The sequence below is a fragment of the Scyliorhinus torazame genome, chromosome 12 (assembly GCF_047496885.1).
Source record: "Scyliorhinus torazame isolate Kashiwa2021f chromosome 12, sScyTor2.1, whole genome shotgun sequence".
Lineage (NCBI taxonomy): Eukaryota > Metazoa > Chordata > Chondrichthyes > Carcharhiniformes > Scyliorhinidae > Scyliorhinus > Scyliorhinus torazame.
The window spans coordinates 196,306,253-196,331,907 of record NC_092718.1 but is presented as its reverse complement, the minus strand read 5'-3'; the positions used below and the strand labels follow the sequence as shown (position 1 = coordinate 196,331,907).

Below are 25,655 nucleotides of genomic sequence, written 5' to 3'. Positions count from 1 at the left end.
CCCCCTTCTCGTGCTCTCTCTCTCGCCCCCTTCTCTCACTCTCTCTTGACCCCCTTTTCTCGCTCTCTCACTCGCCCCCTTCTCTCGCTCTCTAACTCGCTCCCCTTCTCTCGCTCTCTCACTCGCTCCCCTTCTCTCTCTATCGCCCCTTCTCTCGCTCTCTCATTCACCCCCTTCTCTCGTGCTCCCTCTCCCCCACCATCTTTCACACTCTCACTCGCCCCCTTCTCTCTCTCTCTCTCTCTCTCTCGCCCCCCCCCCCCCTTTCTCTCACCTTCCCTTCTCTCACACACCCTTTTTCTCTCTCCTCTTCAAACATGTAAACTTTCCTTTTGGATTATGTCCCTCTAAATTGCTTTGGTTATTTCTGCATTTGTAAATACTTGTAGCACTGTTTTAGATTGACAGTTTTCCCTGTTTTATGAAAGAAATTGCCTTCTATAATTAACTACCAAATCTCATGTTTAAGCATTTGATCAATATATGGTAAATGTTTGTATCACAGACTAAGTTGGAAATACAAAAGGCACTGGAGGATGATGCCACAGTCTATGAATATGACAGTGTTTATGACGACCTGCAACAGAAGAAGTTGGAAAGCAGCACCAAGATATTGTCTGGTACAAATAAACAGGTAAATGTACTAATTGTAAATTTTTCTTTTTGCTAGCTGAGCTTCCCTCTTTTTCTTGAAAAGAGATACATTTCCCTGTCCTGTCCCCTTTGTTCGGACTTTCCATAATAATGGCCATCTCTGGTACGAGAGCAATCAGGTAAGATAGCCTTCGTTCTGCCGATCAGGTGATGCAGTGAATTAAAATGCAGTGTTGTGTGCTCTCCGTTTATCCTGCTGCGCGCTCCAAGGTTTGGTACTTCAGCAAAATCGGGAAGTTGCTGAAAATCTGGAATTAAAAAAGGAAATACTGGAAAGATGCAGCAGGTCAGGCAGCAGCTGTGGAGAGAGAAACAAAGTTAATGGCCTCGATTCTGCTGCGCCCGCAGGGGTCTCACCCACTGGTTGAGAACTGGCGGGGAATCTCGGGAGGAGGCACAACAGAATTAAATGCCCTTCAGGCACTTAAATCTCCACCGTCAGGCCACATCTGCATTAAGGTTATCGGCCTAAAGCATGAACTCTGTTTTTCTCTTTGCAGATACTTCTGACATGCTGTGTATTTCCAGCAGTTCCTGTTATTTAATGTTTGCTCCTTGGGAGGGAAGGCTTGAGGATTGCCTATATATATGAACCCATATCCCACTGTGCCGCTAACTATTGTGCTGCCAGGCAGATTATTATTTTTTTTAATTAATTAGTTACTAATCAAAACTATTTCACAAATATTGTTAATTGGTGTACAAATTAATATTTATTATTATTTAGAATGTGCATTGTTGTATCTGTAAAACCTCACATACTTTGGCCAGTGTATTAATCAAAGTTTTACCCAGGTGCCCTTAGTTGCAAGATGAACAAAGGACAAAACACGAGTATAAATTCAACCATCTTTATTAAATACACAATTGAACTGTAAATGAACCCAAATATATAATACCAGGAACGCCCAAGATTCAGTTATATTACCCGCAAAGATGGCCTGATTGAGCTGTGGGTCCGATTCTTGAGTCCCTCTGGTCCGTCATCGTGAAGGTGGTTGACGCACGCTGTTTGTTCCTTCCTTCCTTCTCTGGTCAGTCACCTTGATTGCCTCTGCATGGAGTCTTACGCTGCTGATTTGCCTCGGGTGCCTGATCTTACCCCCTCTGCCATTGCGCCTTTCTCTTTCCTCTGGCTTTCAAGCAAAGATGCCTCGGAGGGGGAGTCTCAGTACCCTATGATCCGGTTGATGACCATTTGACAGGACACCTGAGCACGCCCCAGGTGTCCCATCTTTGGTGGTGTGGGCGGCACATAACCTGTTCCCATATAAGGCAACAGCAGAAACTCTGGGTGACAGAAAGTCCTGCCTGACCTGGGCTATTGACAATAGACCTGTGCATATCAATAGGGTGCGATGATCTCCTTGATGGGTGATTGACAGGGCCGGTCCAGACATGTTCTGGCAGCTTGTTTGTTGGTTGTGTATTTGTCTTTGGTCAAGTCTGAATTCCAGCAGCCTGCCTGACGTTTGACTGCAGTATGATTTTAAAATGCCCAATTCTGTAATTTAGGATATCCAATTTAATCGGCCTTAAAGTTAAGCCCTGATAGGTCACCATAGCATAGTCACAAGAGGCCAGACAATAGCCTTGTCAGTGACTAGATGGAGTTCTTTGAACCCACTTTCAAGTTTAGTCAGCACACACGCCTCTAACGTGAGACATTGTTTGGACGGCACCACAGCTGCAGTTTGGATGATTTTGATGAGCTCACTGATGTTGAGTGACTGTCTTGGCCAGTCCGGACACTGTTTAAAGGGACCCATAGTTGCCATGGGAGATGAAGGCCAATTGAATGAGCAGTGGGGTTTAGAATGAGAGAGTTGTCTCTAATGGATGTCTTCTCGGTCCTCAACTGTTACTCCTGGCATGGTGGCTTTAACTGTATGGGGTTGTGTGAGGGCTGATGAACAATAGACTGAAAGCCTATCCAAGCTTCCATAACAAAAATGTGGTTTTAAATATGGAATATGTTAGAAATAAAGAATTGTAGACTAGTTGAATAGTGATTAAAGCTTCTGGTAGATTACAATTACTCTGTAATTATTTTTGTTTTGGATGTTCACATAGATGAACATAGGGCTTAAGTGGGATGCTCTTTTCAAGGGTCGATGCAGACTTGATGGGCCGATGGCCTCCTTCTGCACTGTAAATAAATTCTATGAGATAGAAAGTGGCAATGCAAATGTGTTCTTTGAGGTATAAAGTTTTTATTACTCCTCAAATGCGTTCCTTTCATATCTAATTTTTTTTTTAAACTCTTGAATTTTGAATTCACATTGAAGCTAATGTATTAATTGTTTATCAGATCTTTTCCTTTTGGTCCATTCAGTGTTATTTTTTAAATAATTGACCTTTAAAATAATCTCAAAGCATTTGGCCCCGATTTTTCAGTTGTACTATCAATGCTGACCCATTTAAAACTAATGGGTTACCCCGAAGAATCTTATGCCTGTAGGTCTGCAGGATGCCTAAAATCAAAAGGGAAGCACCCTAACATTCTTAAGGAACTGAGAGAGAAAATAGGAATCCTCCTGGGTAATAATGTAAAACATTCTTGTTTTCTTTTAAACAAAAATAGTAAGGTATTGGGGAAATTGCTCTTTCATTTGTCAACAATAAGAAAACGCACTGGAGACCATCGACTGTATTCATATAAAGATCATAATTGGGGGGCTAGGATAATTTGCGAAGGAAGCATTCAACTGCTCACGAATCTTTATCTTCAATATTGTCCTTTCCATAAAAATGTCCATTATAACAGGCTGATATTGGGCAGCACGGTGGCGTAGTGGTTAGTGCTGTTGCCTCGCGGCACCGAGGTCCTAGGTTCGATCCTGGCTGTGGGTCACTGTCCGTGTGGAGTTTGCACATTCTCCCCGTGTTTGCGTGGGTTTCGCCCCCGCAACCAAAAGATGTGCAGTGTAGGTGGATTGGCTACGCTAAATTGCCCCTTAATTGGAAAATATTAATTGGGTACTCTAAATTTATTTTTAAAAATAAAAATAAAATAACAGGCTGATATGTGGACTACTTTCACTTGCGTATCTTTTCATGGTAGGAAGGGGGCAGCACGGTAGCATTGTGGATAGCACAATTGCTTCACAGCTCCCCGTGTGTGCGTGGGTTTCCTCCGGGTGCTCCGGTTTCCTCCCACAGTCCAAAGATGTGCAGGTTACGTGGATTGGCCATGATAAATTGCCCTTAGTGTCCAAAATTGCCCTTCGTGTTGGGTGGGGTTACTGGGTTATGGGGATGGGGTGGAGGTGTTGACCTTGGGTAGGGTGCTCTTTCCAAGAGCCGGTGCAGTCTCGATGGGCCGAATGGCCTCCTTCTGCACTGTAAATTCTATGTTAATCTATGTAAACTTCAGAGTCCCGTCTTTGAGAAATTGCTGTGGGTAATTATAGGTCTTTATTCGTGAATCCGGTAATAATAATCCTCCTGAACTGGGAATAGTTTATGATGCTTGCATTGTATGTGGTCAGTTGAAAAACTTGGCTTCAAGAGTCTCGTAACTTAAAACCTTTTCTCATTCCATTCTTTGTGGTGCATGTTGGTAACTTTAAAAACTGATTTTAGTTGAAGACTAAGTAGTTTCTCTTCTCTCTCTCTCCCTCCCCACCTAATATATTTAAAGCCGAAGTACATCGAGAGCCTACTGAAAGCTGTAGGGGAACGCAAAAAGGAACAAGACCGAAGGACGGAACGAAAAATCCAAAAGGAAAGAGAGGCTGAAGGAGAGAAGTATATAGACAAAGATGCATTTGTCACTTCTGGCTATAAAAAGAAGCTCCAAGAGCAAGCCGTGGAAAAAGAGCAAGAACGGAGAGAAGCAGAAAGAGAGGGTGAGCTATCTGTGTACAAATAATGTACAGAAACCCTACACTCAACATTAATAATGTAGGTAATTTCCAACAACAGGGCAGTACGGTGGCGCAGTGGGTTAGCCCTGTTGCCTCATGGCGCCGAGGTCCCAGGTTCGATCCCGACTCTGGGTCACTGTCAATGTGGAGTTTGCACGTTCTCCCCGTGTTTGCGTGGGTTTCGCCCCCACAACCCAAAGATGTGCAGGCTAGGTTTATTGGCCACACTAAATTGCCCTTGATTGGAAAAAATGAATTTGGCGCTCTAAATTTTTTTTTTAAATAAAAATTTCCAACAACAGGATGTAACCAGAATTCAAAGCACTCAAAGACTGCATTTTGTCTTGTGTAGGAATATCACCTTAAAATAACCTTTTGGGGTAGTGGGTTCTGTCTTAATGTTTTATGCTTCAAAGGAATTACAAATTCAAAGTTATGGTGGAGGGCATTTCCTCGCCCTTCACTTTAAGCCAGTGCTCCATGTAAAGCAGATGGTGAACACGTCAATTTGTGTTAATTTATTAAAACCTCCCTGTTTTTGATGATTCACCTATAGTAGTAAACAGGACTTGAATAATGACTACTTTCAATTGGTTTCTGCAAATGATTTGAGCTGGTTCAGGATCCTCTCAAGAGGTGGCGTTAACATTGGATCCCCTCAAGAGATGCATTGAATTTGGGCAATGTAAACATCCCGGTGAGCTGCAGCACCTCACACTTGGCACCATCCAAGCCCCAATCTCTCCTGGCCTCCAATTGCTGCCAAGTAGTAATTTTGCACCAACTCTCCACTCTATAGAGGTATGGTTAAGATTTAGTTCAAGCTATTGAATTCAAAGTTTATTACACCTGCCTTTGCTTTACTTTGCTGACACTGAAGTAGCACTGAAGGTCACACAAATTGCCAAAGCAATAAGAAGTAGCCCAGTTGAATACTGGTCTCTGATCATCATCGTAGAATCACAGGATTGTTACACTGCAGAAGGAGGCCATTCGGCCCATCATGCCTGCACCAGAATAGCTATGAATATAGAAAGAAATTTTCACTTGCATTAGGATCATAGAATCCCTACAGTGCAGAAAGAGGCCGTTCGACCCATTCAGTCTGTACCAACCCTCTGAAAGAGTACCCTACCTAAGCTCACTTCCCCGCAACCCCACCTAAAGTTTGGACATTAAGGGGTAATTTATCATGGCCAAGCCATCTAACCTGCACATCTTAGCATTGAAAGCTGGTGCTATGATTCAGTATTGGGACTGAACTATACTATTGATGTTGGATGTGGGTGTCTTGATTTGTTTCATTGCTGGGTAATTTCCTCTGGGGACGGGGAGGAAAAATCTACCTGTAGATCAGTGGTACAAGAGTTGGTAGACAAGTACGAACAGGACATGTGTGGAAAGTTTCAGACAAGTTGTAGTTTATGGCAGGTGTAGGATCAGGGGCCATCAAGGAGAGCATTAAAGTAGAAACAGAAAGTGCTGAAAATACTCAACCGATCTGCCAGCATCTATGGAGATCTGACAGCATCGGTTTCTCGAGTTAACGTTTTGAGTCAAATATGACGCTTCCTCAGAACCTGAAGAAGTGTCATACTTGATTTGCAACATTAATTCAATTTCTCTCTCCACCTGTCTGATCTGTCAGTATTTCCAGCATCCACTGCATTTTGCTATTATTTGAGCATTAAAGTAGTCTAGTCTAGAGATTACAAAATATATGTGTATGGGTTTCAAAAACGGAAGAACAGAAATGGGCAGTCTGGTGGCGCAAGTAACTGACCTTGGTGAGGGAAGGTGTATGCAGTTAAAGCTCAGCTCTGGTTGGTTTAGCTGAAGAGGAGACAGCCAATGGTTATGGAGTGATGACTGGTGTGGTCTGGTCTTCCTGATGCTGAGTTGGAAGCATATCGTGGGCTCATCCAGATCTATAGTACTACTGTACGGATTGCCTGCGGAACAATGTACTTTAGTCCTTTGTTTGCGGAAAATCGAGATGGTAAAGAAATCAGTACTTTGGAATAATAATGATTGTGTGGTGTTGAGCATCTTTTCCAATAGTTCAATTCCAATAAATCTCTAGTTTGTGAGGCTTGATTAAACTGGAATAGTTCACTTTTTAGCCAAAATATGGAGGGTATGTAGCAAACCCTTTTTTATGGAGAAGCTTAAATTGCAATTTCTATTCGCATTGAGGTAATGCACTGCTTTTTACATGAAAGGTAATTGTGTCAAGCATCTAAACCATAAAAGTAAATGGACATTAATATTGCAGTGATGGAATAGTTTGATGCACAACTAAGATATGTGCTTGTCATGGAGTGAGTTGTGCCAATTTGCTTATTTCAAATATTTGTATTTCATAAATATTCTTAAAAGTTTTCCATCTCTGGTCCTCAAAATCTTGGTATGCGAAGAATTCTTAAATGTTGAACCATTGATTGTGATGAACTTTTAAGGGTTAGTTAGTACTGCAACCACAGACTGCAGAGAAGCAAAGTAGGTAAGTGATAAGTGGTAGGGACGATATAGAAACGAAAGAGAACTTCTAGAAAGGAAAAACACAGGGAACAACAATCTATTCCTAACAAGTAGAAGACAGTGTATTTACACAGCCATTGTAGCAAACTAAAATACATGCATAAAACCACAAAAAGTGCAAAGGATGAGATGTATAGGGCGCGTATCTCTGGCCGTGTGGACTCTTGCTTGAGTGCAACGCGGCCGGTGAATGCTGGGAAAGCCCTCCAGCGAACCTCCCCACAGCCTCCATGCCTTGCGAGATTGTCTGGAGACCTGCAAGGCATCAGAGTCGGAATCCCGCCCCAAATGGGCGTGACTGAATGACGCTCGCGGACGTAGGTCGTAAACCTACTTATGACCTATCCGCGCGGGATCCAATGGCCTCCTTCGATTCACTGGCCACCCCAGGGAGGCTGCAGCCGGGCGCCGATCAGTGCTGGTCCACACAAACATGGACCAGGCGGAAGGCACCCAGGAGGTCTCCCGGGCCACCGGAGACCCAGGGTGGCCAGAGTCAATGCAGGGTGGCTCCCTGGCCCTCTCCCTGTAAAGTGGGCACCTTGGCACTGCCCAGCTGGCACCTTGGCCCTGCCAAAGTGCCCAGATGTGAGTGCCAAGCCAGCAGGAGCACTGCCTGGGTGCCAGGGTGGCAGTACAAGGGTGCCTGAGTACCAGAGGCACTGCTAAGGACAAGGGGACGAGAGGGGCCTTGCCCATAAAATGAGTGTGGAGGGAGGCGTTTGAAGAGAGGGGAATGCAATGCAGGTAAGTAGGGGCCTATGGGAAATTGGGGGTGGGTGGGAGGGGGGGGAGTGGTGATGGGTTGGGGTCCTGGAAGGGAGCGGGTGCTGTACGGGTGCATGGAGGGCCTGAAGAGGGGGGACCCCCAGGGACCTGATGGGGGGAGTCCTCACTTGGGGGTGAGGGGTAGTGTCGATATGTGTGGGGGACTCACAAGCTCACTTAGAGATCGGGGAACCCTTTCAAATGGCGGCCCGATCTCTGAGTTCAACTCGCCAGTCATGAAAAAATTCTAAGTTTGGGCTAAACTGGTGAGAAACTCCACAGGGCCAAAAACGTGATTAACTGTCATTGAATAGCAGTGGGGAACTTGCTAACAGAGCCGGCGGGGAACTTCCTGAAAAACCCGCCACAAATGAACTGAGGAATTCTTTGGGAGAGTTGGGCCCATAGAAAAGATTTTTTGCATTGCTAAGGAAGGAGCATGTACAATTTCTGTGCCATTTACACTAACGTGACTCCTGCAAGCCACATAACTCAAGTTGATTAGGTTGTTGAAGAATGACAGTTTTCAAAGTAGGAATTTTAAAATTCATTCATGGGATGTGGCTGTCGTTGCCTGGGCCTGCATTTGATGCCCGTCCCTAATTGCCCTGAATTAAAGGGCTTGCTGGGTTGTTTGGGGAACAGGTAGGGAGGTGAATTTGAGACCAGGAAGCGATCAGCCATAATCTGATTGAATGACAGAGCAGGCTCGAAGGCTGAATTACCTACTTACGCTCTTAATTCCTATGCTTCAGAGAGTATTTAAGAATCAACCACAATGCTGTGGATCTGGAGTCACATGTAGGCCAGACCAGGTAAGGGTGGCAGATTTCAATCCCTAATGGACATTAATGAACCAGATGGGTTTTTACGACAATCGATGATGGTTCAATGGTCATCACTAGACTTTTAATTCCAGATTTTTATTGAATTCAGATTTCAACATCAGCCATGATGGACTTTGAACCCTGGTCCCCAGATCATTACCCTGGGTCTCTACATTACTAGTTCAGTGACAATACCACTATGCCATTGCCTCCCCACCAATCCAGTGTCATTTTGGATTGATTTCTACAATTCCATCAATGTGATACATTTTTTAATGAATTGTAAGCATGTAGATGATTGTTTCTACTCATAGAATGCCCAAGGAAATTAATCCTCTGAGCAATGCAATGCAATTCTGCATATTTATCATAAGAAAGCATAGTTTTGTTTTTCCTAAAGGCTATTTGGCAGCAAAGATTATTAGTAATCAGCAATATAGAATCACGGAATTATTACAGTGCAAAAGGAGGTCATTTGGTCCATGACGTCTTCATCCACCCTATCCCCGTAACCCAATAACCCCACCTAACCTCTTGAACACTAAGGGGTCAATTGTCATGGCCAATCCACCTAACCTGCACATCTTGGACATCAGTGGGAGGAAACCGGAGCACCCAGAGGAAACGGGGAGAACATACAAACTCTACACAGATAGTGACCCAAGGTGGGTATTGACCCCAGGTTCCTGGTACTGTGAGGCGGGGAGAATGTACAAACTCTACACAGACAGTGACCCAAGGTGGGTATTGACGCAGGTCCCTGGTTCTGTGAGGCGGGGAGAATGTACAAACTCTACACAGACAGTGACCCAAGGTGGGTATTGACGCAGGTCCCTGGTTCTGTGAGGCGGGGAGAATGTACAAACTCTACACAGACAGTGACCCAAGGTGGGTATTGACCCCAGGTCCCTGGTACTGTGAGGCGGCGAGAATGTACAAGCTCTACACAGACAGTGACCCAAGACGGAAATTGAACCCAGGTCCCTGGTACTGTGAGGCAGCAGTGCTAGCCACTGTGCTGCCCCATATATTTTACCTCATAGTGACTAATTTTTATCAAAATCATTGATTTACTTGTATACTGTTATATTCAGTTGAAATACACGGGGCAGCACGGTAGCATTGTGGATAGCACAATTGCTTCACAGCTCCAGGGTCCCAGGTTTGATTCCGGCTTGGGTCACTGTCTATGTGGAGTCTGCACATCCTCCCCGTGTGTGCGTGGGTTTCCTCCGGGTGCTCCGGTTTCCTCCCACAGTCCAAAGATGTGCAGGTTAGGTGGATTGGCCATGATAAATTGCCCTTCGTGTCCAAAATTGCCCTTAGTGTTGGGTGGGGTTACTGGGTTATGGGGATAGGGTACCTTGGGTAGGGTGCTCTTTCCAAGAGGCGGTGCAGACTCGATGGGCCGAATGGCCTCCTTCTGCACTGTAAATTCTATGAAATTCTATGAAAGTATTTAAGGATTTGATATCAATCATTCTTTCATTAAATTAGAAAGAATTGAAGTTGTTTGACACAAACAATTTTATGGATTTAGGTGAGGAAAGGGGAAGGGTATTACAAACTATCAGATTAATCCACTGTTTGAAAGTTACAAAGTATAAATGTAAACATGTCCAAGAAGTGAAGCAAACTGTTTCCACGAATTAATCTTTTCTTGACCAAATTCTGCATGTTTCATTGTAACAAAATAGAAGATAGGGCACAGAAGATTCCATTTGGATTGCTGGGGGAAACGTGTTTAAAGATATGCAGGGCTTTTTTTTTGGTTCCATTATTTTACTTCTGGAAGAAATATATGGAATTAGCTCCTTTACTTATCTTAACTTCTATATATCAAAAGTTGTGTGTTTCAATTAATCTGTCACATTGTTTTCCAATGTTAGATTGAAATTGGAGCTTTTGTATTCTTCCATGAGATTTGGGCGTTGCTGGCAAAGCCAGCACTTATTGGCCAGAATTCTCCGGTCGTTCGTTGGTAGCAGGATTGTCTGGTTTCCCGGCGGCGTGGGGTGGGCTTCAGTGGGAATTCACATCGACAGCAGTAGGAGGGGAGAATCCCGTGCCAGCGAGCAGCACACCCCCTCCCACTGCCGGGAAGAACGGGGGCCGGAGAATCCCGTCTATTGTATCCTTACTTGCTTAGGTAATTTCCGAGGGAAGTTAAGAGTTTACCACATTGTTGTGGATCTGGAGTCACATGTAGTCACCAGGTAAGGATGATGGATTTCCTTCACTGTAGGATAGCAGTGAACCAGATGTATTTTTTTTAAACAGCAGTCCATGATAGTGGTCACCACTGAGACTAGCTTTATGTTCCATATTTATCAAATGAATTTAAATTCCACCAGCTGCTGTGATGGTACTTGATCCCAAGTCCCCAGGGCATTAGCCTGGGTCTCTGGATTACTAGTCCAGTGACATTACCCGTACGCCACCATCTCCCCGAATGCACAAGCACATTCGTGTGTAAAATTTCATCTGACCAAACAATATTGCAAGTGTAGTTGGCCTTACTCAAGAGCAGCTATGCTATGTGGCCTCGAGGCTATCAGCAACAGAATAGTACTTTGTACATTATGTGATACAGCACTGGTGCTCAAATTCGAAAACCATGACATATCAGCAACAATACTGCTGGAGATTATTTGTCAGTTCATTACAAAGCATGCCTTTGATTTTTTTTTAAATTCTTCTTAGCTTGTTTGGATGTAACGAAACAGAAGGACCTCAGTGGATTCTACCGGCACTTCCTGAATCAGAAAATGGGTGAAGAATTGATTCCAGAATGCAGCATTCGCGGAACCAAAGGGTAAGGTCAATCGTTTTTACAGCAGTATTGATACCTGCAAAAAAATTCAAGTGAAATGTATACACTGGAAACTAAACCTAGCAAAGTGACGGTGTGAGGATCAGACAAAATGTTTGACTGCATAATACAATGAGTGAGCAATCAAATTCTATTTCCAGAAACATGTAATGAATGAATGTTTGTAACACCTGTTAATTGTATATCAATTGTGTTTCATTTATGCAGGTGGGGGAGCTATTAATTGGGGTTACACTTGAGCATAAAACTGGGGTAATTGTGTTGGGAGGTATCTGCTTGTAATGCTTCACATTGTAAGTAAATATAAGATTGGCTCCAGTATCATCCAACAAGCCCTCCTGAATTTCTTTTTCAAGCCACCCGCAAATATCAATATTAAAAGTTTAAAAATTCTTTTTTGACCGATAAGAATAATTTGTGAGACAGAGTACGATAATACATCGACAAAATACCATTCGATTGACCCCATAAATTCATGAACCTTGGATTGCTTTGTTTATTTCTGTTTGCTTAATACATTGTCATAAATACCACTGATTGTATAAACTTCAGCCACAACATCTTATACTTGCACTCGCGTTAGCAGTCAACCTCAATTTTTAACGTCACAAATGAGTTTTTCTTCGTTCCTGATACCTTGGGTGGGATTCGCCGACCCTCTGCGCCAGAATAGCGCAGGGCGGAGAAATAACCGTTCACACCGGAAATTCAGTGAGACGGCGCTTCCACGATTCTCCACAGATCCGGCAGTCGCGTGCGGTCGACGTGGCGCAGGTCGGGGGCCGTTGAAAGCGGCCCCCAAGGCGATTCTCTGTGCTCGACGGGCAGGGTGCCCACCGAGTCCTGCCGGTGTGGTTCACATGTGGTCCCACCTCGGCGTTCTGGCTGCGGGGGCCGTCCTGGTTGGGGGGGGGGGGGGGGGGGGGGGGGGGGGGGCTTCACGGTGGTCAGGCCTGCAATCGTGAGCTCCCGATCGGGATGCGCGCTCATTCTGGCGGAGTCCTACAGGGGCCTGGCGCGGGGGCCTGCACGGAGACAGCCGTCGTGCGCAAGCGCGGACCCACGCAGGCCTTGCAAGGCAGCCTTTCGGCGCCGGAGCAACGCGCAGCCCTCCGGCGCTGTACTAGCCCCCTGAACAGTGGTAAATTGCTGGACCAGGAGGCCCATTGGCAACAGCGTACACCACTCCGGTGTTTACACCGGCATCAACATTTGGCCCGGATTTCGGAGAATCCCGGACGTTATGCCTGGGTGCAAGGGATCAAACGGGCAATGCGGATTGTGTTGCAAAGATGCATGGGAGCTCAAGACAAGCGCACACAGAGCAGACCCGTGCGCTGGACGACATATAGCGATCACCCACTCCACGTCGACTGTTCGCTTTTATACAATGTTTTTTGCCAGGGTTTTTCTCTCACTTATGGAGGAATATTTCACTGCTTCAAGGGTCGACCTGTAGACTGACATGTAGGGTATGCCGAAATCTTATGTGATTCTGTGTAACACTTGAGTGAGCGATGGTGGCATAGCGGTGAGCATAGCTGCCTTCTAGGCAGTGGCTAGGGCCCCGGGTTCGATTCCCGCTTGGGTCACTGTGCAAAGTCTGCACGTTCTCCCTGTGTCTGCATGGGTTTCCTCTGGGTGCTCCAGTTTCCTCCCACAAGTCCCGAAGATGTGCTTGTTAGGTGAATTGGACATTCTGAATTCTTCATCAGTGTACCAAACAGGCGCCGGAGTGTGGTGAATAGGGGATTTTCACAGTAACTTCATTGCAGTGTTAATGTAAGCCTACTTGTGACAATAATAAAGATTATTATTACCTTCTGATGAGAACCATGTTGCAGATATTCACAGCGCCAGGGTCCCAGGTTCAAATCCCCACTGGGTCACTGTCTGTGTGGAGTCTGCACATTCTCCCAGTGTCTGCGGGAGTTTCCTCCGGGTGCTCCGGTTTCCTCCCACAAGTCCCGAAAGACATGCTTGTTAGGTGAATTGGACATTCTGAATTCTTCATCAGTGTACCAAACAGGCGCCGGAGTGTGGCGACTAGGGGATTTTCACAGTAACTTCATTGCAGTGTTAATGTAAGCCTACTTGTGACAATAATAAAGATTATTATTACCTTCTGATGCGAACCATGTTGCAGATATTCACAGCGCCAGGGTCCCAGGTTTGAATCTCCACTGGGTCACTGCCTGTGTGGAGTCTGCACGTTCTCCCCGTGTCTGAGTGGGTTTCCTCCGGATGCTCCGGTTTCCTCCCACAGTCCAAAGACGTGCAGGTTAGGTGGACTGGCCATGCTAAATTGCCCTTAGTGTCCAAAAGGTTAGAAGGGTTATTGGGTTACAGGGATAGGGCGGAAGTGAGAGCTTAAGTGGGTCGGTGCAGACTCGATGGGCCGAATGGTCTCCTTCTGCACTGTATGTCCTATGTTCTATGTTCCAAGCAAAGTTCCCACAATGGATATATTGGGGGATAGTTGGAAGATGGATCGTTGTATGTGTTGGCAACGTTATGGATGTTAATGGTAAAGAAAAGTAGAATATCTTGATAATATATGTTAATCAACTTGATTTGTCTAATTGAAGCAAAATAAGGCCTGCATCTGAGTGTAATCCTGTCCACATTAATTGCTAATCTGCCCCACACTGTTACAAGGAGCTAAAAATGGGAGAGAGAGAAAATCGCCTTTCTGCTGGTCAAAGAGAGCCACTAGTAATGTCCAAGAATAGATCATCTTCCCACCATCTCAACCACTGGAAGCATGGAGAGCCAGCAGATGGAGAAAAGGAGGAAAAATGATTGAATATAATATTCATTTAAAAAGTGTGAACAGAGCGGTGGAATACAGATTTGACTTCTGGCCTTCAGTGAATTCCTGATTCCTGGCTTGCTGTACCAGAATTCCGATTGAAAGGTCCTTTTTAACAAGGAAGATCATTCTCGGGCCTTAAATTGGTTGCACTATATTGGTATTGATGGAGTCATTGGTACATTTAATGCCCGGCTTCAGAGAAAACTGGGGGGGGGGGGGGAGTTAATATTTAAAAATAATAACAAGAATATACAAATTAGGAGCAGAATAGGCCTGCTCCACCATCCAATAAGATCATGGCTAATCTGATCAACTCCACATTCCACCAATCTGATCTGGTCAACTCCTTATTCTTCCAATAATCTTAGATTCTTGCATAACAAGGGAGTCAATCTATCTCTGCCTTAAAATAGTCAATGATCCTGCCTCTGAGATAAAAAAATTCTTCTCATCTCTATCTTAAATGCGAGACCTCTTATTTTTAATTGGTGTCCCCTAGTTCCAGTCTCTCCCACAAGGGGAAACATCCTTTCAGCATTCACCTGGATGTCCCCTTGGAATCTTGTATGTTTCAGTATGACCACCTCTCAATCCTCTACAGTGGATACAACCCAGCCTGTCCTCCCAACACCTTTTCCTGGTAAAAGAAACTGATCCCATTGCACTCCGCTTGTCACAGCTTGCCAACCCAATAATCTCTGCTTCCTGTTGTTAATAATAATCTAATAATTGGCTAACAAACCCTCTATTCGTGCTGATATATATCCTACACCATGAGCTCTTATTTTCTGTGGGGTCTTGTCAAATGCCTTCTAAAAATCTAAGTTCACTTTTATCCATATTATGTGTTATTCCCCCCAAAAACTCGAATAAATGAATTAAACATGAATTTCTTTCACAACACCATGATGACTCCCTGATCGCATTGAGATTTTCTAAGTGCCCCACAATAACCTCCGTAATAATAGATTGCAGCAATTTCTCTACAATACATGTTAAGCTAACTGGCCTGTAGTTTCCTGCTTCCCGTCTCCTTCATTTCTTGAATAGAAGAGTCACATTTCTTATTTTCCAATCCAATGTCCAAATGGTGGGACCTTTCCTGAATGTAGGGAATTTAGTAAAATTAAAAGCAACGCATCAACAATCTCAGCAGCCACATTTAAGACCCTAGGATGAAGTCCATCGGGACCTGGGGACTTGTCAACCTGTCGTTCCAACAATTTTCTAAGTGCCACTTCCCTGCTGAATGAAATTTTCCTAAGTTCCCCTCCCTTCTTGATTTCTTGATTTTATAGCTACTTCTGAGATATTGCTTCTATCCTCGATAGTGAAGACCAGTGTAAAATACTGGTTCAATTCATATTGTTTGGAAAATCAGATGGGCGAAGGTAGCTTAGATGAGGAACTTGCAGAATGTTTTCAGGATAATTTCACAGCATGTTCGGGCACCAACCAGAAAGCAGGCCACACTAGACCTGGTATTGCACGACGAGATAGGATTAATTAATAACCCTGTAGGCAGCAGCGACCATAAGATCATTGAATTTTACATTCAGTTTGAGGAAGAGAAAAGTGGGTCCAATAGGGCCTTTTAATAGGGAAATTATGAGGGCGTGAAAGCACAGCTAGCTCGAGTGAACTGGCAAATTAAGTTAAGGAATATGCCAGAAAGATGTAGTGGAACACATTTGATGCAATACAGATACAGTCCAACGAGAAAGAAACATTTCAAGGGCAGGACCGACTATCTGTGGTTAACTAAAAAAGTTAAAGACAGAAACTTAAAGAAAGTGTTTAATTGCGTCGAGATGAGTGGCAGGTCAGAAGATTGGACAGAATATAAAAAACAGCAAGGAATGACCAAAAGATTGATTTATTAAAAATTTTTAAAAATTAACGTACCCAATTCTACTAAACTAGGGGCTTTTCACGGACTTCCTTGACAATAAGCTATTATTATTATTATTATTTTCCAACTAAGGGGCAATTTAGCATGGCCCATCCACGAACCTGCGCATCTTTGGGTTGTGGGGGTGAGACCCACGCAGACACTGGGAGAACGTGCAAACTCCACACTTATTGTGAGCCAGGGCCGGAGTCCTCGGCGTCGTGAGTCAGCAGTGCTAACCACTGCGCCACCATGCAGCCCTACCCAAAAATTGATGAGTAGGGAAAAATTTGAATACGATAGAAAGCAAACTAGATATATAAAGAAGTCTTACAACACCAGGTTAAAGTCCAACAGCTTTGTTTTGAATCACTAGCTTTCGGAGCGCAAGTCCTTCATCAGGTGAACCCTATGACAAATGTTAAGGTAAATGGCCTGTAGTTAATCTAGTGAATCGAAACAAACCTGTTGGACTTTAACCTGGTGTTGTAAAACATCTTACTGTGCTCACCCCTGTCCAACGCCGGCATCTCCATATCATAGATATATAAATGGTAAGATGGTAAGAGTTTCTACAGATAGTTTTAAAAGTAAAAGAGTTAACAAAGTGAATGTTAGCCCTTTAGAAAGTGCAATCACCAGATAAGTGGTACTGAGCGAAATTGTTAGAGCTGTGAGCAGACAAATCCCAGGGTCCTGATGGACTTCATGTGTCATAAAAGGAGTGAGATAGTTGATGTGTTTGTTTGAATTTTCCGAAATCCCATAGATTCGGGGAAGGTTCCATTAAATCAGAAAATGAAATGAATGAAAAATGAAATGAAAATCGCTTATTGTCACAAGTAGGCTTCAAATGAAGTTACTGGGGAAAGCCCCTAGTCGCCACATTCCGGCGCCTGTTCGGGGAGAATGTTACGGCAGAGAGTAACAATGGATATTTTTCGGGCTGGAGGAAAGTTTGTAATGGTGTTCCCCAGAGGTCTGTATTGGGACCCTTACTTTCCCCGATATATATTGCAAATGGTGAATATAAATCCTCTATTCAAAAAGGGAGGGAGACAGAAATTAGGAAACTACAGGCCAGTTACCTTAATATCTGTCATAGGTCGATGAGGATAATGCTGTTAGAAGCTATTATTAGGGTACATGGAAATAATCAGGGTAAAAGGCCGAGTTTTATGATAGGGAAATTATATTTAGATGAATTGTAAATCTTTGAAGAAGTAACATAATCTGTGGGTAAAGGGGAACCGGGGGATGTACTATAGGCATATATATTCACTGCCGGCGGGATTCTTTGGTCCTAGCAGTGCTCCCTTGCCCATAGTTTCCCGGCGGCATGGGGTGGCTTCAATGGGGAAGCCCCATTGACAGCAGCTGGAGCAGAGAATCCTGCCGCCAGCGTATTGCGTGCCGCCTCCCACACCAAGAAGCCTGCATCTGGGAGACCGGAGTATTCCACCAATATATAGTAAAAGGAGAAGTAGGGCCGATTAGAAACAAAAGTGGAATTTACACATTGCACCTGGGGGCATGGCTGAATTATTAAATGAATTATTTGCATGATAAAGGTAAATGCTACCCAGGCCACGGAGACAGATGAGAAAGCTCCCTACAAGGGTTCAAAATTGATAAGGACGAAGTGTTGAATAGATTGTAGGTACTTAAAGTTGACAAGACACCAGGACCGGATGAAATACATCCAAGAATATTGAAGGAAGTGAGAATGGAAATTGTGGGGGCGCCTGCCATGATCTTCTAGTCTTCTCTAGACTCGGGAGGTGCCAGAGGACTAGAGAATTGCAAATGTTCAATAAAGGTTGAAAGGATAGCCCGCAATTAGAGACCATTCAATTTAACATGAATTGTGGGCAAACTTCACGAAATAATTATCCGGGATATAATTCGTAAATGTGGGTTGATTAGGAAGCGCCAACATGGATCCTCCCACAGTCCAAAGATTTGCAGGTTAGGTGGATTGGCCACATTAAATTGACCCTTCGTGTCCAAAGGTTAAGTGGGGTTATAGGGATAGGGTGGGGGAGTGGGCCTAGGTGGGGTGCTCTTTTGGAGCGGTCAGTGCAGACTTGATGGGCCAAATGTCTTCCTTCTGCACTGTAAGGATTCAATGAAATCATGTTGAGAGCCTTGAAGTCAAGAGACAGAGATGATAATAAAATAGTCTTTATTAGTGTCTCAAGTAGGCTTACATTAACACTGCAATGAAGTTACTGTGAAAATGCCCTAGTCGCCACACAACAGTGCCTGTTTGGGTACACTGAGGGAGAATTCAGAGTGTCCAATTCACCTAACAAGCACGTCTTTCGGGACGTGGGGGAGGAAACCGGAGCACCCAGAGGAAACCCTCGCAGACAAGGGGAGAACGTGCAGACTCCGCACAGACCCAAGCCAGAAATCAAACCCAGGTCTCTGGGGCTGTGAAGCAATGGTGATAACCACTGTGCTACCATACCACCAGATGAGATGTCCAATTTATCAATCTGAGCTGATTAGTACCCAGGTTCCGTTTGTATTCTGAATTTGGCCATTATGAGGCCCTCAATATTGAGGGGAAAGTGCATGAAAAATCACTTTATGTAAAATACCTTCCAGGTTAGTTAATGAGTCCAGTGTTCTTCAAACGTTTTTTCCGGGGACCCATTTTTACCAACCGACCAACCTTCGGGACCCAACCCGGGCGACCTTCGCGACCCACGCCGGTTGACCTGCGCGACCCACCATTTTCTCTTACCTTGTTTGCTGCTGCCAAAGATGGAAGAAATGGTTTTGAGTCCCTTTAGCCCTCATACACGCTCCTCCAATGGAACCTGTTGGATGAAGGTGAAGCCTTCCGGTGTCGGAAAGTATGGAGTCTCCATTTGTCCAAAATTCTGTATTTTTTTCCTGTAAAATGTTATCAAATAAACCCCCCCCCCCCCCCCCCCCCCCCACCGAACTTGTAAAAAAAAATGAATAAAATAAATGAAAAAAATAAAAATTAAATGAATAAAATAAATGAATAAACCCCCCCCCCCCTGAACTTGTAAAACAAAAAGCTGCGACCGTTTTTTAAAAAAAAAAGGCCTGTTTCGCGCATGCACGCCGATGATCTGGCACACGCGCAGTGTGGCCGCATTTTTTTTACATATTCGCGGCCATTTTGAAGGCCTCTTGCAGCCGGCGTTATTAACAGCTGGCTGCTGCGGCTGTTGCGCGCAGATTTGCGCGATCGGGAGCGCCGCGAAGGGCGGCTCCACGACCCCCCCTGACACCCACCCCCGGGTCGCGCCGCTGAGTTTGACAATGCCTGATGTAGTCTCCCTACCTAATTCCATAGTCTGAAATTGAATTGCAACTCTTGAAAGGGAAAATTTGTTGTTTGTTTTGTTTAAATCAGTTTTAATATTGAAATATTTCTGGATATAGATAGTACATAAAACCTCAGAATTTGAAGCCGTATAAACATTTGGAAAGAACTTTTGTCTTCCATATGTTTTCTTCAAATCAATCAATTTAGATCATTTATGAAATGAAATGGAAATTTTTAGTAACATTTAGTGTTCTTGCATTTCAATCACCAATTTCATGTTTCTAAATTTTAAAAATAAATTTGTATTTTACTTGACTTTGTTCGTCCTAGTTAATGTGTGTTTGTTTCCTCAGTGTGAAAGAAGAACAAACCAGAATTATCCTGATGAGAATGACTGTAAAAATCCTGCTGTCATATCAAGGGGGCCTGTGGATAAACTCAACCAAGACCCAGATGCAGACAGTGACATTGAAATTGACAGCGGTGATGACAAGGCTAAAAATGGCCAAAGAAAGTTGGTTTCCAAAACAAGAGATGATGATGAGAGTTCGGAGACGAATGAAGAGAAGGGAAGAAGTCGTCCGTCCAAGAAGCATGTTGAGTCCTCTAGTGACGAAGAGCAAGGTCACCATCAACATTCAACCAAAGAAGGTAAAAGTGAGAAAAGCAAGAGCCATTCAAAGAGTTTGAGAGATAAGGAAAAAAGCTCCAAGAGTAGAGAGAGCTCCAGTCATAAGGAACACAAACATGAGAAGGAAAAGCGTAGAGAAAAAGATCATGGTAGAAATGAGAAAGAACACAAAAGATGTAAGGATAGCAAAGAACAGAAGAGAATCAAGGAGGAAAAATCTAAAGATAAGGACTACAATAGTGGAAGGGACGAGAGACACCGAGATTACAGAGAGAAGGATAAAGACCGGGATGAGCAAAAAAGAGATGAAAAGCTCAAAGAACGAGAGCGAAACAAAATGGAAAAACATTCGAAGAAAAATGGCGGAAGAAAGGAAGAAAACCTCAGAGAACAACAAGAAGAGGGAAACTTGGACAAGGAGATTAGTGAGAGAGAAAAGGAAGGGGAAACATTCGAAATACCTAATAAGAAATATGAAAGCAGTGATTTGAAGGAAGATGGCTCGGAGAAAGAGAAACCCAGAAAACATGATCACAAGAGATCTAGGTCTGAAGAAAAAATAAATGAAGAACTGAGTCTAGAAACCGGCAATAACGAAGATGAGGGCAAGAACCCAAATTTGCCGTGTGCACAAAAATCAAAAGTTGACCCAGAAAAGGAAACAATCGGAGCCGCACACAACCAACCACTCAGTAAATTTGTCAAGCGCAGCAATCAAGAGACTATTACCTCTGCAAAGGAGCGATACCTTGCAAGACAGATGAACAGGTCTTTAACAAAGTCATACATTGAGCCAGAGGAAAATGAGTAGCTTTATTGGGACTGCTAACTATAAATATTCAAATTTTAAATGTATGAATTAATCTTTGAAAGTTTTTGTGAAGTCTTGTATGAAACCATGATAACTATTAAAAACAATCTTTATCTCTTCAAAGAAAGCCCAGATAATTGTGGCATAGTGAGTGGAAATACACATCCCTTCTCAATTTGCATTCCAGTGTAAGTACACATAGGCATTTTCTGGCAAACCGTTCAAATTTTATTCTGCCTGGTCTTGACAAAAGTAAATTCTTTGGTGTGTGAGTATTCTACTAAATTTGCTATTTTTTTTCACTTATAACAGTAATTGCAGATGATTGTAGATTAATCATAGCTTTAAATGCCTTGTTGAACTAAACATGTGGGGGGGGGGGGGAGAGAAGTAGGAAGTGTTGTAGTTGAAACATTTGAGTTTTTCCATAAGTTTGCTATTTTATACTTAAGAATTTTATGAGCAGGTATTTCATGACTACATTGTAAATGACAGAAACTCAGAGATCTAACAGCTTGCTTTCTGTTAGCCTGCTTTACATTATCCATACAGTTAGTTTCAAATTTTTCGTTGAAGGTGACATCTATTTTGTTTGCATTTGTGATGGCTTTGGTTTTGTTCCTGAAGAGTATTGTCAAGGTACAGGCATGATAACATGTTTTTTTAATTGAAAGTGTCATAGAAAACGTTTTCTTCAGGTTTTTTTACAAAAGCATAAGTCACTACTGAAATGCATTCATGTGCCATATGAGCATATGAATTAGGAGCAGAGATAGGCCACTCGGCATCTCGAGCCTGCTCCGCCATTCAATAAGATCATGGCTGATCTAATTTTAACCTCAACTCCACATTCCTGCCTAGCCCTGACAATCTTCCATCCTCTTGCTTGTCAAGAATCTATCTACCTCTGCTTTAAAGATATTCAAAGACTCACCCCATCAACCACTTTTTGAGGAAGAGAATTCCAAAGTGTTGCAACCCACTTGAGAGAAAATAAATGTTCCTCATCCCTGTCGTAAATGGGTAACCCCTCATTTTTAAACAGTGGCCCCTAGTTTGACATTCGCTCACAAGAGGAACCAACCTTTCCACATCCACCCTGTCAAGTCCCCTCAGGATCTTGCATGTTTCAATCAAGTCACTTCTTACTCTTCTGAACTCTAGCAGATACAAGCCTAACCTGTCGACCCTTTCCTCATAAGACAACCTGCCCATTCCAGAATTAATCGAGTAAACCTTCTCTGACCTGCTTCCAACGCATTTACATCTTGAGTACTCCAAATGTATTCCCTACTTTTGTATTCAATTCCCCTTGCAAAAAATGAGAACATTTCATTAGCTTTGCTAATTATTTGTGCACCTACATACTACCCTTTTGTGATTCATACAGTCGGACATCCAGATCCCTCTGCATCTCAGCTCTGTGATCTCTCCCCATTTAGTAATATGCTTTCTTGTATTCATCCTGCAAAAATGACAATGCTCATGACTCGGGGCCGAATGGCCTCCTTCTGCACTGTAAATTCAATGATAATCTATGATTAATCTAGGACAAAGGTTCGGCACAACATCGTGGGCCGAAGGGCCTGTTCTGTGCTGTATTTCTATGTTCTATGTTCTATATTTTACTAAATTTGCCAGATCCTTTCCCACTCACCTAGCCTACCTATATCCTTTGGTAGCCTCCTTATGTTCTCTTCACAACTTGCTTCCGGCCTGCCTTTGTCATCATCAAATTTAGCTACCATGCCATCGATCCCATCATCCAAATAAATCATGCCCTAGATTCTCCACCTCGCGATGCCGGAAACGCAAATCGCGATTGGGCAGACAATCAAGGGGAATCAAAAAATTGAAGTTTGCGCCTGTGCCGATTCCGACATCATGCTCCAGTCCTTTGCTGGTGGAGATATCGATGTTTGTGCCATGTAAAACAGCCATTTGCATTGATTTCAATGTCCTTAGTGGCTTGGACATCTCATGGTCCACGCTTTTGCGATGCTTCGCCCCTCTTAGGCAGAAGTCTTGTGGACGCATTAGTGCAAGTATTTACAAGCAGGACCTGGGTGCCATGCTGCGGAGGGGAAGCAGAAAATACCGCACAAATTGTCGTGCTTGCTGTGGGGTGGCTGTCCGGGCTGAGGGCAGTAGCGGGGAGTGACATAATGCCAAGTCCGTGGTATCGGGTGCCCTTCTTGGGATGGGATTGGCCTGGCTCAAACCGCTATTGCAGCAGTCTGTCTTTTAAATGGGCTTCTTTGGTGCTAGTTACAGGCTCCTGGCTGCTCACACTGCTGAGTGCTGCCAGTGTCCTTTGAATGTTCAGAAGGCTTCTGATCATCTGGGAGCCCATCTAGGCTGCCCCTCTGGGCACCCACATACCCCAGCTGTGTCTTAAAGGGAATGAACGTGGCCAAACTCAATCAGGGACCCACCAGGTGTTGGCACTCCGCAGAAGGGCTGGCCCACTGCAGAGGAAGTAGGAGATCAGCTTAACTCACCCCAACCAGAGGACACCTGCACCTTCGCCTTTAGAACCCTCCCTGGTTATTTGCCCCTCTCAGGTCAGCGGCCATACCAGTGACACCCACCCTAAAGGAGCACCAGTCTCCTCCTGATTTTAAACAGTAAAACTCCAGCTCCCCCTTCCTTGATTTTAAACAGTGAAACCCCCGGGTGCCTCCTTGCTGATTTTAAACAGTGAAACTCCAGCTCCCCCTTCCTTGATTTTAAACAGTGAAACTCCCGCCTCCCTCCTCGCTGATTTTAAACAGTGAAACTCCCGGCTCCCTCCTCGCTGATTTTAAACAGTTAAACTCCCAGCTCCCTCCTCGCTGATTTTAAACAGCGAAACTCCCGGCTCCCTCCTTGCTGATTTTAAACAGTGAAACTCCCGGCTCCCTCCTTGCTGATTTTAAACAGTGAAACTCCCGGCTCCCACCTCGCTGATTTTAAACAGCGAAACTCCCAGCTCCCTCCTCGCTGATTTTAAACAGCGAAACTCCCGGCTCCCTCCTTGCTGATTTTAAACAGTGAAACTCCCGTCTCCGTCCTCACTGATTTTAAACAGTGAAACTCCCGGCTCCCTCTCGCTGATTTTAAACGGTGCAACTCCAGCTCCCTCCTCGCTAATTTTAAACAGTGAAGGTCCTGGCTCCTTCCTCGCTGATTTTAAACAGTGAAACTCCCGGCTCCCTCCTCGCTGATTTTAAACAGTGAAACTCCCGGCTCATTCCTCGCTGATTTTAAACAGTGAAACTCCCGGCTCCCTCCTCGCTGATTTTAAACAGCGAAACTCCCAGCTCCCTCCTCGCTGATTTTAAACAGCGAAACTCCCGGCTCCCTCCTTGCTGATTTTAAACAGTGAAACTCCCAGCTCCCTCCTCGCTGATTTTAAACAGCGAAACTCCCGGCTCCCTCCTTGCTGATTTTAAACAGTGAAACTCCCGGCTCCCACCTCGCTGATTTTAAACAGTAAAACTCTCAGCTCCCTCCTACCTGATTTTAAACAGTGAAACTCCCGGCTCCCTCCTCGCTGATTTTAAACAGTGAAACTCTCAGCTCCCTCCTACCTGATTTTAAACAGTGAAACTCCCGGCTCCCTTCTCGCTGATTTTAAACATTAAAAACTCCCGGCTCCCTCCTCGCTGATTTTAAACAGTGAAACTCCCGGCTCCCTCCTCGCTGATTTTACACAGTGAAACCCCCGGCTCCCTCCTCGCTGATTTTAAACAGTGAAACTCCCGTCTCCGTCCACACTGATTTTAAACAGTGAAGCTCCCGGCTCCCTCTCCCTGATTTTAAACGGTGCAACTCCAGCTCCCTCCTCGCTGATTTTAAACAGTGAAACCCCTGGCTCCCTCCTCGCTGATTTTAAACAGTGAAACTCTCAGCTCCCTCCTCGCTGATTTTAAACAGTGAAACTCCCGGCTCCCTCCTCGCTGATTTTAAACAGTGAAACTCCTGGCTCCCTCCTCACTGATTTTAAACAGTGAAACTCCCATCTCCGTCCTCACTGGTTTTAAACAGTGAAACTCACGGCTCCCTCCTCGCTGATTTTAAACAGTGAAACACCCGGCTCACCCGCGCTGATTTTAAACGGTGCAACTCCAGCTCCCTCCTCGCTGATTTTAAACAGTCAAACCCCTCGCTCCCTCCTCGCTGATTTTAAACAGTGAAACACTGAGCTCCCTCCTCGCTGATTTTAAACAGTGAAACTCACGGCTCCCTCCTCGCTGACTTTAAACAGTGAAACTCCCGGCTCCCTCCTCGCTGATTTTAAACAGTGAAACTACCGGCTCCCTCACTGATTTTAAACAGTGAAACACCCGGCTCCCTCTCGCTGATTTTAAACGGTGCAGCTCCAGCTCCCTCCTCGCTGATTTTAAACAGTGAAACTCTCAGCTCCCTCCTCGCTGATTTTAAACAGTGAAACTCACGGCTCCCTCCTCGCTCATTTTAAACAGTGAAACCCCCGGCTCTCTCCTCACTGATTTTAAACAGTGAAACCCCCGGCTCCTTCCTCGCTGATTTTAAACAGTGACACTCCCAGCTCCCTCCTCGCTGATTTTAAACAGTCAAACCCCTCGCTCCCTCCTCGCTGATTTTAAACAGTGAAACTCTGAGCTCCCTCCTCGCTGATTTTAAACAGTGAAACTCACGGCTCCCTCCTCGCTGACTTTAAACAGTGAAACTCCCGGCCCCC

General features: G+C 44.4%; 1 protein-coding gene across 1 annotated transcript in view; it reads left to right on the top strand.

Annotated features, from left to right (window-relative positions):
• Positions 1 to 21,077, top strand: part of nsrp1 (nuclear speckle splicing regulatory protein 1) — a 73,122-nt gene extending 52,045 nt beyond the window's left edge. Inside the window, 5 exon segments of the mRNA XM_072469617.1 lie at positions 506 to 634; positions 4,298 to 4,505; positions 11,363 to 11,474; positions 19,862 to 19,878; positions 19,881 to 21,077. Coding sequence (XP_072325718.1) covers positions 506 to 634; positions 4,298 to 4,505; positions 11,363 to 11,474; positions 19,862 to 19,878; positions 19,881 to 20,950 — 1,536 coding nt within the window. The 3' untranslated portion in view covers positions 20,951 to 21,077.
• The last annotated feature ends 4,578 nt before the right edge of the window (positions 21,078 to 25,655 follow it).